The 13,993-nt window shown below is 43.0% G+C and overlaps 1 protein-coding gene across 1 annotated transcript in view; it reads right to left on the reverse strand.

Moving 5' to 3' along the window:
- LOC119167000 (uncharacterized) overlaps window positions 1-13,993 on the reverse strand; it is a 98,810-nt gene that overhangs the window by 46,929 nt on the left and 37,888 nt on the right. Inside the window, exon 2 of the mRNA XM_075868188.1 lies at window positions 11,727-11,893. Within this exon, the coding sequence (XP_075724303.1) occupies window positions 11,727-11,893 (167 nt within the window). The remainder of the gene's footprint in view (window positions 1-11,726; window positions 11,894-13,993) is intronic.

Consider the following 13,993-nt stretch of genomic DNA (forward strand, 5'->3'; position numbering starts at 1 on the left):
ACTCCCTTTGTTCACACCCGCAAAAAAAACATTGAGACAGGACAAAGCAAAGAGGCCCAGGATCAGAAGACGTCAAAGACACTTGGTTATTCAGTGTTACAGTTAAATACTCTCCTTAGTGTCCATTGTATAATATATTCTTGACTAATATATATTCTTGGCTAATATATTCTTTTCAGCTCAGTTCGTGGCTTCTATTTGTTTGTTTGTTTTTCATCTCCTCACTAAGTCTGGCTACCATAACCTAACAAGGCGATTAAAGCAGTACGCATGCTAGCGCAATCTCTTAGGGACGCCTTCAATAAGATATCAATAAAACAAAAGAGCACCAACCCCTCCGCCATATGACGGTAGCCTAAAACAAGTGATTAAGATAAGTAGCTCTGCCGTGCGTTGCTTACGGGCGTCTCTCTACATATGGTGAAGTCCGCTCCTTCCAGAGGTCATCGTTTGGGAGCACTAGATTAAGTCCGATTAGGTTGAGCCAACCAAACTTGGTCTCATAGAGCACGCTCTCTTTTACTTCATTAATCATTGAGAGGTTAACACCAGTTTGTAGAACTCATAGACCCCCCCCCCCCCCCCCGAAAAAAAATACAACCAAAACGCTCATCCAACTTGCGGTCATCAAGGGCACAGTAGGGACTGCGATTTGGTCAGTCTATCCAACGGCGCGACAATCAAACAAGCTTTAGGTTCATCTTATACTATGTATTTGATTACCGGCGGCGTACAACTCATCCACGCAGTTTCAGCATAGCTCGCAAAGCAGGATAAAACAGAGCAAAAGCCCGAGCCTCTTAAAGGATCACTGGAACTTAGAAGATTGCAGCGGGGCTGATTAACTCCTAACGAACCCTGCGTCTACTCGGCTCGCTCCGCAATTCAAAACATTGCGTATAAAGCCTTAATTTATTACTACTATTTATTGACACTGCTAGTCGGCTACCCGGGGAAATATGGACAGGTGAAAGAGAAAGAAAGCGCCCTTGGCTGAATCGCATCAGCTGACGCCGAAAAATTGAATTTCACGACGTATGCAGCGGCGATTTGCTCCCTTAGAATCAGTACCTGCGGGTCATAAGCTCATGAATATATATCGGAAACGCGTGGAGTCTCTCCAGTGCTTTTCACTTTCTCCTTCGCTGCTGTAGTAAGCGTTGTCTGCTGGATTCTCAGAAGCGACGGTCTGACTTAATCGACGAGTTCGGGAGAGCCCGGTGCAGGGCGCTGAACGATTCATGGAACCAGGGAATTGCGAAAGGCGTTTCGACGTGGCGCATTTGCCATTTCAAAGCTACGGTGCTATAGCTAGGTGCGGCGCAAGACGTGCATGAAAGTTTTATTTAATCCCTACTTCACCGCCCTATTCACTCTCACACTTCCTCACAAACTCATGCACTTTCTCACTCGCTCACTCACTCACCCACTCACTCGACAACTATAAAAATATATCCATTCCTGGGAGATCTTACAGTCTCGAAATGGGGTTTTATGCGCACGTCTCGTTATATCTGTTTTATCGCTTACGCTGATGCCACTATCAATGAAACTCTTGATCATAACCAGCTTTTCAACTAACTGCACAGTGAGCAAAAGAAAAAATGTGCTCAAGTCCGAAAATAGAGGTGGTACTCAAGCCCTTGAAGGAAATTGCGCCTGTGCTCCAGACGCGTGTCATTCAAATATATATTGAAGGCCAGACTCTAGGCCGAAACGTTGAAATAAACCACGTTGTGACCACTCACGGAGGATCTACTGGACTATATATATATATATATATATATATATATATATATATATATATATATATATGCTCAAGCGAGGGCAGCGTCCGCACCTTGATTAACAGCCCATTTCTGCCAGAGTAAATTATTTTGGAAGATGCGTCATCACCAAAGTATCGTAACTGCCTCTTTTAATACGAACACTGATACAAACATGCAACGTCCTTGAAGCAGTGGTCCTCACAGAATTCTTCACCATATCGTCAAAGTACTGCCTCGAGTGCGCCTCCCTATTCTGCGCAAAAAATCAAACTAACAGATGGTGCGAGAGCAGCGAGATTTTAACTGTGCGGACCACGATTCGAGATAATTTAGGGCGCATCTGTTATAGGACTCCCAAAATGTTTGTCTTCATTGAATTAATTGTTTGTAGGCTATGATCAGGCTTTGTGAAAGATTTTTCACCCTCCCCGCTTTCTATTCCTTTTTGCCATTCCTGTTTAGCATACAGTAGCCTATCGCATCCGTTTCTGGTTTACTTTCCTTCTTTCTGTCTTTCGTTTTCCTTCGTTTTTTTACGTCATAGCGTTAAAGAGCTCTTTTCGCAGGAATTCTGGCATTGCGGTCCACACCCTTGATTTCGAGAGAAAAATCAGCGTTCTCCGTGAGCAAGAGTTAGAGATAGATGCAAATAAATAAATAATAAGAAATCTTTGGACCAAGTGTGAATTGAATTCAGGCATTCTGCGCGGCTAGCGGACACTCTACCACAAAGCTATACATGCCAGTGTTTGAAACCACACCGTAAACAAACAAGATTGTGATGTATAGAAATAGTCTTCTTAACACATATAATAGTGCGTGGCACAATCGTAGCATTTCGCGAGGCGTCGAAAAATACGAGCTGCGTGATGAGTTGGTGTTATAAAGCTCATGATTAGTAGAATTTTGCGGTGCATGCAACGGCCTTTAGGTGCCAAAAAGCGCCATGACTTTTTATGAGGTGTCAGCGGTGATCGATGGTCGCAGTGGCGGTGTATTATGATTGTGTAGACACCTAAAAATCACGCGGTACATAAAAACGTAAAAGCTGTGTATATACTACAAAACTAGGACAGTGATACGCGGTGCAATCTAGCACTGTATAATGAATCACAAGTGACTATGATACTTACAAGTGCGATATGTGTGTGTGGGGGGGGGGGGGGGGGAACGAATGCTACCTTAGAGGCCAAAAGCAGGGAGGTGGGTGCTCTCGGTAAAGTCCGCAGCAACAATCTCCTTTCAGAGGACGTGCTAAGGATAGCCTGGATATATGGCTCAAAAGCTGTGGACATCTTTCGAAAACGCGAATATTGACTTTCATTCAAAAATAGGTCCCCTGCATATGAACATAGATGGATGGAGTGGTATTCGTTCTCGGTAGACAATAAGAAGTGCAATTTTTATGGGCTCTAATTCACTACGAAGCACGGACTGCTGGGCGAGTTGGTGATTCATCTTAACTGAGTTCCTTTTGTACTTCAATTTTTCGCGCCACTCAGTTAAGAGGATCCACTGCATTGGGTTAGCAAGTGAAGAACAGTGACTGGTTGACCACATTTCTTTCACAGGAGTGAAACCCCACGACACAATAGGTATTAGTCTGTACTCTGTGTGTCTTATTCTTAGCCTTACTTTATTATCCCATTTTCGTAGCCATGTTTTGAAGCTGCTTACTCATTACAAAGTGCAAGGCAGCCGATATTATTGGATACTTTGACTGTTTTCCACCCACTGTTACGTCATTTTTACCTAAAAGCGCGTATTTTTCACACTGTAGAAGTTATTAGCCAATAAAACTAAATGTCAATTCCTACGTATATGTCGAAAAGCAACTTCACTTTTTGTCGGACCCAATTTTATAACCACTGTAAGTTGTGTATTTCTAAAATATTTGTACTGAACAACTGTTTCCAGATCCATCTTAAAGACAGTCAGCCGTCCGCCTTTGAACCATGTACTCTATTGCGAGCTGCAGACGCATGGTATATGCGTGGTGTACTGTGAATGCGCATTCACAACTCCTTAACGCTCAAGCGTTCAATAGAGAGCAACACTTCTTCATCATGCAGTTCCACCTATGGACGCCACTGCGCTGAGTGTGCACTAGCCATAGTGATCGCCTCAGTCTTGGGTTCTCCAGATCTTCATCCAAACCTCTCTCTCTCTCTCTCTCTCTCTCTCTGTTTCTCTCTCTCTCAGCCTTAGGTTAACTATAAGCCAAAGCATCCAATATTCTAGTGCTGGGACAAGCATACACCCTTTTCAGTTGTCTCTCAGCTTCTTCCGCTTTGTATTAAGCAAACGTTCAACAAAGCTAAAGCTCTCTGTCCGATTCAGTTCAAAGAAGTGGGGTCGTTAACTTAAGTGCTGTACAAAACCTAAATCGATTCAACAAAGCCTCCGTGCCACCGACTTTGATCTCAACATGAAAATATTTCATCGTCTTAGACTACAGAGTGAAACCAGATGGGCGAAAGAGGTCGCAGTAGTGAGCATATGCACGGTCGCTTGGCGGCACAAGCCACTGTGAGATTTGCGTCACATTCAACACGCAGCGCACAGGCGCCTTTTCTGTATAGCCACGACTGGTCCCGAAAGAAACTTCGGCTGCTTGCCTTGAAGAAGCTGCGCGTATTTACACGGACAGCTTTAAGCCTCCGTCAACCGAGACGTCGAACGGAAAGGGCGTCGGGCTCGATTGCGCTCTTTCTATCCGCCCAGAGCGCCACACGTCTCTTCCACTTCCCGACGCGTGTTCGCGCAGTACGCGTCCATTATCCATTCGCTCGTCTGTCCGGACGTTGTCGGAGCCTCCCTAATGCAGTCGGCAGTGAAACACGTTGTTGCAATGCCTCCCTTCTTTTTTTTTCTCATTGCATACTACGCCGATGTGGAAGTGGTGTCGCCCCCTCGTACTGTCGCCCGCTCACGCTATTCGCACGCGCTATCCTTGGCTGCCTCCCGACAGACAGTACACGTCACTCTCCCTCGGCCTCTTTTCTCCTACGGCTGGAAGGCTATGTACGCGAAAGTTTTATAGATAAAATGTGGGTCTCGTACTTCAGCTAGACTTCCCTTTAATTCGTTGATTCTTTAATACCACAGAGACGACGCTATTTTAGTAGTAGTAGTAGTAGTAGTAGTAGTAGTAGTAATTTATTTTATTTCTTGAAAGGCAAGAAAAAGGATACAGAAGCAAAAGGCGTTTCATACGCCTGACAAAGGCCTCTGCACCTGTAGTTCGTCACAGATGCACTTTTTTTTTTTTTCTTTTTTCCCTTTTTCCTTTTTTTTTTTTTTTTTTTTTTGCAGATACAAACAAGCAACAAAAACTAACATGTCATGAACCACATGAGCGTTAACAAAAGAAATACAAGCAACATATAATACACTTAGCATAATACAGATGCAGGAACATAAAATGGATGCATCGTATACCATAATGAACTACTTACTTTCTTAACATTAACATTCTACCTACTCTTTTTACACAATATAGATTAGTGATGATAAGTTATTTCTCTTTTGATCAAAATTTGTTTAACTTGTTTTTTAAATGTCCCTAGGCTGACGTCAAACTGCAAGCCATTTTGGAATTCATTTACTATTCGCGTTGATTGGTAATGCAGTGTTTGCTTTCCGTAATTTGTCCTGGTTCTCGGTAAACGCTGTAAGTTTCTTCTTGCAGGATAACGTTGGTCATTTTCTTTTTGTTTATACCACTTATTTTTGTGTACCTCTTGAAGCAGTTTAAAATAATATATTTGGTTTGCCTTTAAGATTTCATGTTTATCAAAGAGCACTGAAGTGCTCAAACGGTCTATTCTACCCTGGTAATTTTCATAACAGCGAAGTATTTTCTTTTGTAGCATTATAAGTTTGTTATAATTTTTCGCTGTTGTGGTACCCCATACTAGTACGCCGTAACAGAGTCTCGAATAGAATAGGGCATTGTACAAATTTTTCTTCAGCCACTGAGGAATGAGGGAACCAATTCTGTACAGGCATCTTACCGTTCCCGCAAGTTGCCTAACTAAATGATTAACGTGGACATTCCACGTTAAGTCTTCACTGAACCATACCCCAAGAAATTTTTGATGTTTTTCTCGTTTTATGATGTTCCCGTCAAAGCTTATCTTTATGTCATATTTAACATGTTTATTTATTGGGCGAAATATAATATATGTCGTCTTCTTGGCATTTAACTGTAGCTTGTTTTGTTTAAGCCAGTTTGAGAGTGACGTCATATATTCATTTACATTTTTTTCTAGTATTTCTAAGTGATCTGATGTGAAGAATACATTTGTGTCGTCTGCATACATAATAAGCTGTGGTGAGGCGGGTATACATACAATATCGTTAACATAAAGCAAAAAGAGCAAAGGACCCAGTATAGAACCCTGCGGAACTCCTTGGGTCAACTGAAGCCGACTTGATGTGGCTGTCTTCATTTGTACTAGTTGGTACCGGTTATGCAAATAGTTTTGTAATAGCTTAAGGGTGACCCCACGTATGCCGTACCGTGATAGTTTCCGTAACAATATATCATAATGTATTGAGTCAAAGGCTTTTTTTAAGTCCAAAAATAAACCAAGCGTAAATTTCTTATTTTCCATATTTGTAATTATTTGATCTTTAATAATCGTTAACGCTTGTTCAGTAGACTTGTTTTTCTGAAAACCATACTGACATGTTGTGATGATGCCATACTTATTGAAAAAGGATAACAACCTGTCGTGAATAACGCCTTCAAAAACCTTTGATAATGTCGAGAGTACTGAAACGGGTCTATAATTTGACATATTATTAATGCCACCTCCTTTGTAAATTGGGGTTACCCTTGCAACTTTTAACTGTGCCGGAAACACGCCTGTTTTCAGTACAAGATTTACTATGTAAGCAAGCGCCTCGGATATTAGCGGACATATCAACTTTAGTTCAGCTGCGGTGATTTCGTCTATCCCTGGCGTCACATTGCTCTTAAGTTTTTTTATTAGGTTAGCTATCTCAGCACTGTCAGTAGGAAGCATAAAGATTGAATTCTGCATAGCTGTTGTTTCTTCGAAACACGAGTCATCTTCTCTTTCAGAAAAACCACTATACGCGCCCGCATTGACGAAATGACGATTTATAGCATTGGCTAGGTTCTCTCCACGCAGCACCCCGTTTTCCTCTTGCATTTCTGTGACGTCATGTCTTGCTTTCTTTCTCCCAGTAAGGGCATCCACTGTTTCCCAGACCCTTCTTGGGTTATCACATATGTTCTGAAATTTTTTCTGATAATATTCTCGTTTAGCCTTTTTTAAGTCTGATGTAAGTGCGTTGCGGTATTTTTTGTACTCGGCAAATGCTTCGGGTTCTCGTAGGCTTAAAAAATTTTTAAAAAGGCCATTTTTTATTTGAATACGTTTATAAAGCGAGCAGTCTATCCAAGGTTTCCGGCAAGTTTTTCTCTTTCGAAAAGAGACTTCTTTCCTAGGAAATGCCGTGTTGTAACAGTGACGTAATGCATTCAAAAAACCATTATAGGCCTCATCAGCATCTTTTATCTTATATATATCATTCCAATCTACTGCTTTGACGAGCTGAAAGAATAAGTTCTTACTTTCACTATTTATGTTGCGTCGGACGAATGTTTCCTTCTGTTGCTTTTGGTGTTTCAATAACAAGGGTATGTAACAGAAAACTGGCAAATGGTCGCTAAGATCACTTGACACGATACCGCTTATGATCTCCGCTGGGTTCGAATTTGTAACGCATATATCGAGTAATGTTGCACTGTCCCTGGTCACTCTGGTAGGGGAACATACATGATTTACACAACCAAACGCAGAAAGCAGTGTCTCAAAATGTACGGCGGGCGTATCGTTTGCAGCAAGATTGATATTAATGTCCCCCATGATAACATAAGAAGTGTTGTGAAGTAATGGGGAAGATAGGAGTGAGTCTATAAACTCTAAAAAACGTGTTTTGTGCCCTTGAGGCGGCCTATAAATGACAATCGCTACAAGTTTATCAACCTTTATAGCCAAACATTCAAAATCTGTTGTGATTACCGACAGTTCTAGTTTTTCATGGGTATATTTTTCTTTTAAATAAATTGCAACTCCGCCTCCTTTTCTGTCCGCGCGACAAAGATGCTCAGATCGATATCCAGGAAAAACTTGGGACATTATTATCATCGGTTAACCACGTTTCAGTGAACATGAGCATATCAAAGTTTATTGCCGCGGTGTCTAGAAAAATGCTTATGTCGTCCATTTTACTTCTAATACTCCTGGCATTCACATGTAAAGCAGAAAGGAAATTTTTATTTTGTGGATAACACGATTTTAAATCAAGAACATTGTAATACTTATGAGTTTCACTGAAAACACTCATAGTGAACAACGAAAAACAGCATTGGTACACGCAGGATACACTCAACAAAACTCAGCACATTTTTTCTATGTCATCTTGACAGGTCACATTAACCACAGCAGAAGATTCATCCTTACGGGCAAGCACTCTACCACCAGAAGTCCAGACAAACTTCCATTGTTTTTCCTTTTTCCTTTGGATGGCGGCTGAAAGCAGCGCCTTGTTAGCTTGAGTTAGGTGCTCATTTACAAAAATAGCAGCCCCTGGTCTAAGACCAAGCATTGAAGTGTCTAATCTCCTCTTTCTACATTTAGCCAGAAAATCATTCCTCTTTCCACGCCTGACGAACCGAACAAGAATGTTCTGAATTGTAGGTTTTGGCGTGCGAACCCAGTGACAAATGTCAATATCTGACGTGTCAACGGTCTCACCCACGCTATCCCCAATCTTTTGAAGAATACTGAGAGCATCACTACCAGGTGGTATGCCTTTAATCTCCAGGTTATTTGAACGCTGATACTGCTCTAGCTCATCACACTTCTTCGACAGGCGCTCATTCTCTGTCTTTAGTTTCCTGTTTTCACTAAGCAGTTCCTTTATTTCCTGCCTTAATGTCCTGATATCTTCTGCGACGTCTTTAACATCATTGCATACATCAGAACAAAAAGACACTCCCTCTTTCAGTTCCTTCATTTCTACCCGGAAATCACGTTTGAAGTTCTCAAACGCCCTGAACAGGTCACGTATCTCTTTAGAATCTGAAGTATCTTTTCCAGAGCCCTTACTTCCCATTTCCAAAATGTCATGCACAACAACAGCAAAGACGCTATGTTCGGCAGCAGTGCACTCCTATGCCAGAGAAACAAATGGGACTAGCCTCACCTGCAAAAGCAGTAGATTGAGCGTCAGAGGTACGCCTTTCTTGTGCACTGCTGCCGAACTAAGCGAGCCGCAGGATTCCGCCGTCTTTTCTACTGTTCGCCGTCACTCCCTCCGTGTCAGCTGACTTGATAGGCTCATGCGCCGAAATGGCTGCGCAGAAACGCCGAAGCGATGTCCGGGGGCCAGCGTGTCTTGCTTGTTCGTTGACGAAACGGCAGTATTTCCACGAGGCTCGGTAGGCCGACTTGGCAGGGAAATCTGCAAAAGCAGTAGATTGAGCGTCAGAGGTACGCCTTTCTTGTGCACTGCTGCCGAACTAAGCGAGCCGCAGGATTCCGCCGTCTTTTCTACTGTTCGCCGTCACTCCCTCCGTGTCAGCTGACTTGATAGGCTCATGCGCCGAAATGGCTGCGCAGAAACGCCGAAGCGATGTCCGGGGGCCAGCGTGTCTTGCTTGTTCGTTGACGAAACGGCAGTATTTCCACGAGGCTCGGTAGGCCGACTTGGCAGGGAAATCTGCAAAAGCAGTAGATTGAGCGTCAGAGGTACGCCTTTCTTGTGCACTGCTGCCGAACTGAACTGCTGCCGAATTTTCATGTGGTCACTGCCATTGTGCGGCGAGTCTTCCCGAAACTTCGCAATCTGCGATAGTTCCTAACTCTCCCTGTTGTTATTTGCTGTCTAGAGTGCTTTTGGGCTCTTTATATGTGTTTTGGTCTATTCCTGCTTTCTAAACAACTGTCGTTCTCCCCTTTTTTTCCTAATTCTTTCTTACCGTGCGGAGTTCGCATGTGGCCCTCCAAGCAATGAGAAAACAAAAAAGGGCTTCGACTAAAGTGGCAGGCATTTCTGACAGAAGCTCCATTTCTGGGATCGAGTATCATTCTACGTAGTAGCCCAGATGCGCAAGTGCTCTTTAACTCTGTACTCGAAATGTTATCAATTGCTTTGTCGTAAAGTGGTCACGTATAAACTCACGTTCGCTCTGACCGAAACATTCCCGGCCTTAACTTTTTGTCTGGCGATGTTTATTGCACATGCTGCCGTGGAATGTTTGGGCGGCCCAAACGCCGAAGTGTTTAAGTATTACCCCGACAAGCCCACTGGAACAGACAGCTTTCACGTTAGTCAAGCCATCAACATAAGAACATTGTTATGTGGGTGCCTTACTCTTCAAAAAATATATGATGAAAGAAAAAAAACTGGCATAGTGGGCTTTTCGGGCGCTGAACGTGGTTCAAAAATAGCAATAAATAATAATCCACGCTCTATGGAATATATGTTAACTAATGTATCAAGCTACCTATTCGTTACATCGCTGCCAGAACAGATTGAAGGCTTGCGTGTCTGGCAGTCAAAGTAAAAGGGTCACAACCTGCCCCATTGTGATTCCGGCCTTCGACATGCATTCCGTCGTAAGCGTATTGCCATGATCGTTTTATTGCACCACTACAAGCACACCAGTGATTCTGATGATGTTCCCATACCAAGAGTGTGATGCTTGCAACCACTGCACCTGCAAAGAGTCTATAGAACAAGCTTTCTTTTTTTTTTTCGCTTTCGCTGACATTCCTTCAGCGTGAATGGACTGCCACTGGCGGCTGCGTTGGCCCACCTGGACGAAAGGCTCCTATCAGCCGAATCAGTACTAGAATGTCGACCTGGCCATCTCACTGCAAATCTATCAAGGCCCTATAGAGCTTTTTGCGTGGCAATGGCCTGTTGGACAGGCTACAATGGCCTCGATTCGCATCTTCCTTTTTGTTGTTGTTGTTGCTGGTTTCACGTGCCTACTCCTTTCTACATTTTTTTTTCATCTAACCTCTCTGTCCTTCCTCCTTCAATCCTCCTCCTCCTTCTCTTTCATCTTCCTTTATCGACCCCCTTAATGTAGGACAACAAACCAAATGCTATAATTATGCTCGAGGTGTCGGTGTCAATCGGTCTACGCTAACTTTTTGTCGCTCCTTCTTTCTCTTTTTGGTGAGTTGACGTGCATATGTTCTGCTCTGGGTGAAATGGGCAGTAACTTGCTAGCTGGCATGTTATTTACAATTTAACTGGGTGCCCATTGGTTCCTACAATATCCTTCCTGCTTTATTTCACGCGCCATCGACGTGAAACGCCTACAGCGCCTCGGGCAATACTTCTTATCCCAAAATGATATTGCTTCAGCGCAGCTGAGTATGAGCGTGAAGAAAAGATGCTATGCAGTAAATAAGGAGAAAAGAAACAGACGGCAGTGTGAGCCGGTTTCATTTCTAGTTTAACGGGCCCTTTTCCTACCAGTCAACAAGAGCCTTACGCCATCATGTCGCTCATAGCGGTCACACTGTCATCTGTTTCTTTTCCTTTTTTTTTACTGCATAGCACCTTTTCTTCGCGTTCATAATGAGCTGCGCTTAAGCAATATCATTTTATCATGCACCAACTCGCCCAGTCAGCAGTACTTCTCATACCGCCTGGATCACGAGATGGCTAACTTTCTGGGGAGTCTCATCACAGCACCATACATAGCTACTGAAGTCGCTGATGTTTTGTTTATTCTCATTATTTGTGTTTAAGGATAGGCATGCGCCTAAAGGAGGTCACAGTTGTGCCCTGAGACAAGAATCCTCAACGCAAGCACTATACCCAAAAAAATTCCAGTGGCATTGTCTCGGATCCATCAGAGCGCCGGTAGCGTAAGCGCCATCGTGACGTGAGCCTCACCTGCGAATGTGCGGCAGCAGCAGGTGTGCCGCGTCGACGCAGGCCTGGACGCAGCGCTGGCGCAGTGTGCGTATCCGCTGGCGAAGCTCGGGTCCGTCCTGGGCGCTGCTCACGCTCAGCAACACGTCCCGGAACAAAGCCACGCCAACATTCAGCTCGTCTATCAGCTGCGTCGAGGGAGAAAATAAAAGACAAGCAGCCACATTAGCAAATTTCTACGACGCCAAAGGCTTGTCCTTGAACATATTGAAGCACAGTGCAACCACAACGCTGACAACGGAAAAAGAACCAACCACAGCGCCGATTCGCAATTTGAAGCACGTGGCAGAAAAAAAATTACTATAGCCTCACACCCATGTGAACACTTTAATAAAAAAAACACCAGACCTGCACGTTACGCGCAGCACTGTCACAATAATAGCTGAAAGAGCAGTCTTTCTTTTTTGAATACTCATTCGGTAACTGCTACAAGCACACTTGCAAAGTACCCACTACGCCATAAATCATAAATTTTGTGTAGTAGGCAGGTATCCACTATGTCGTTTTCGTATTTTCGTCATTCTTCGAAGAATCGTGGTACACACTACACACTTGAAAGGAATTATGTGCATTTTGTGGATGCTGTGGCTGACGATGAAGAACTACTCCTGAGGTTTTTGTAAAGGGTTGGAGCTTTTGACGACCCACTCGTTACTCAACTCGGATTGTATGACACCAGGTTATTTTTTTGCTGTTATAAAACACTTTATTACACAAATTAACGTAATTTTTTTACTCGACCTAAAGCCTGCCTAGTGTAAGCTCGCAACGGAGTTTCAAGCTCTGAGCCTGACTCAGTGGTGGAATACTGGGCTAGCACGCAGGAGTCACGGATTTGAATCTCGTTCTGTCCTCGGTGTTTTTATTTATTTATTTCTCTTTTTTTTCGCACGATATCGGTTGCAGACGCCGGCGGTGGCCGTGGACAACTACGGCGACAAAGACAACCTTTGTTGTGATCGCATAAACGCGTTTGCTGTAAAACAGCAAACGAGCTTACATCTTGAATACGAAAACATAACGCGAATAAGACCACGTGTACAACCCAAGATAAGGTATATTAAGTTGCTATAATTCTTACAAAGGCAAACTGGCTATCATGCAGTGTAGTACAAGGAGCACTTAAATACTGTTTATATTTTTTTTCTAAGGTTAACTTCTTTTTTTGGCTGCGTCGTGGCGTTGGTATGTTTCAATTTGTTCAAGAACTGTCTCTAACTGGCTGCATTTTCAGTTCAACAGAAAAATCAATAATTGATTCACGTTCAGTATGGGAAAGAATATGTTTTTTTATTAAGGCAAAAGTCTCAGGTTAAAGCCTCATCAATAGGAAACAAGACTTTCCTCGTTTGTGTCAACACGAGTGATGCAAAAAATCATGTGGTGACGCGACCATATTACATAATTCTGACGCCACAAATTGTCAAATTTTGTGGCATCATTATTAGGTCACATCAGTGACGTCACGCAGACGAGTCATGACGTGACATCGTAGCTTGGTCATAGGCGGGCCGACCCAACATGCGCGCGGCGCAGCGAGGGCTAATGTGAAACGTTTCCCATGTCACTGTAAAGAGTGCACCACTGTACGAACAAACATCATGCGGCGAAGCTATTGCTGAATTTCCAGAAAAAGATGTTCGACAGTGATGCACATGTCATAATAGTCGCCGAGTAACAAACGACATTAAAAATCGGTGAATTTATCTAGTAGTACCACTCTAAGCAGCAATAAAGAAACACTCTTTTTCGTACAGTTATTCATAGACCTGTATCCTTTTTACACAGCTTATCATCTGTAATACACATACCCAACTCAACAAACACCATTTTGCGCAATTCTCCCCATCAGCAAGGCCAGTATCATTTTCGTCATACCATATCAGGCTGTATGTTAGGAGTTCCCCACGCACAAAATCTGCACAATTAATTCGAGATTACCTCTTGTACTCCCCATCTACTACGTACGTATAGTATGCATATCGCATTCTGCCACACAGAACATGAAATTAGTTCGTTGGGTCGCAAGCATGGACTGCTCGACAGTTGTAATGGTGGATGAAGTAAGGAACCGGTGAGAGCGAAGAGGTGGGAATAGATGCGTTGTTAACAAGCCTACAGTAGTTAATCTCCTACCCAGAACTGAGAAAAGAAATAGGTGAGTTGCAAAAATAATAATAATAATGATAATAATAATAATAATAATAATAATAATAATAATAATAATA

This window comes from Rhipicephalus microplus, chromosome 1 (genome assembly GCF_043290135.1).
Source record: "Rhipicephalus microplus isolate Deutch F79 chromosome 1, USDA_Rmic, whole genome shotgun sequence".
NCBI lineage: Eukaryota > Metazoa > Arthropoda > Arachnida > Ixodida > Ixodidae > Rhipicephalus > Rhipicephalus microplus.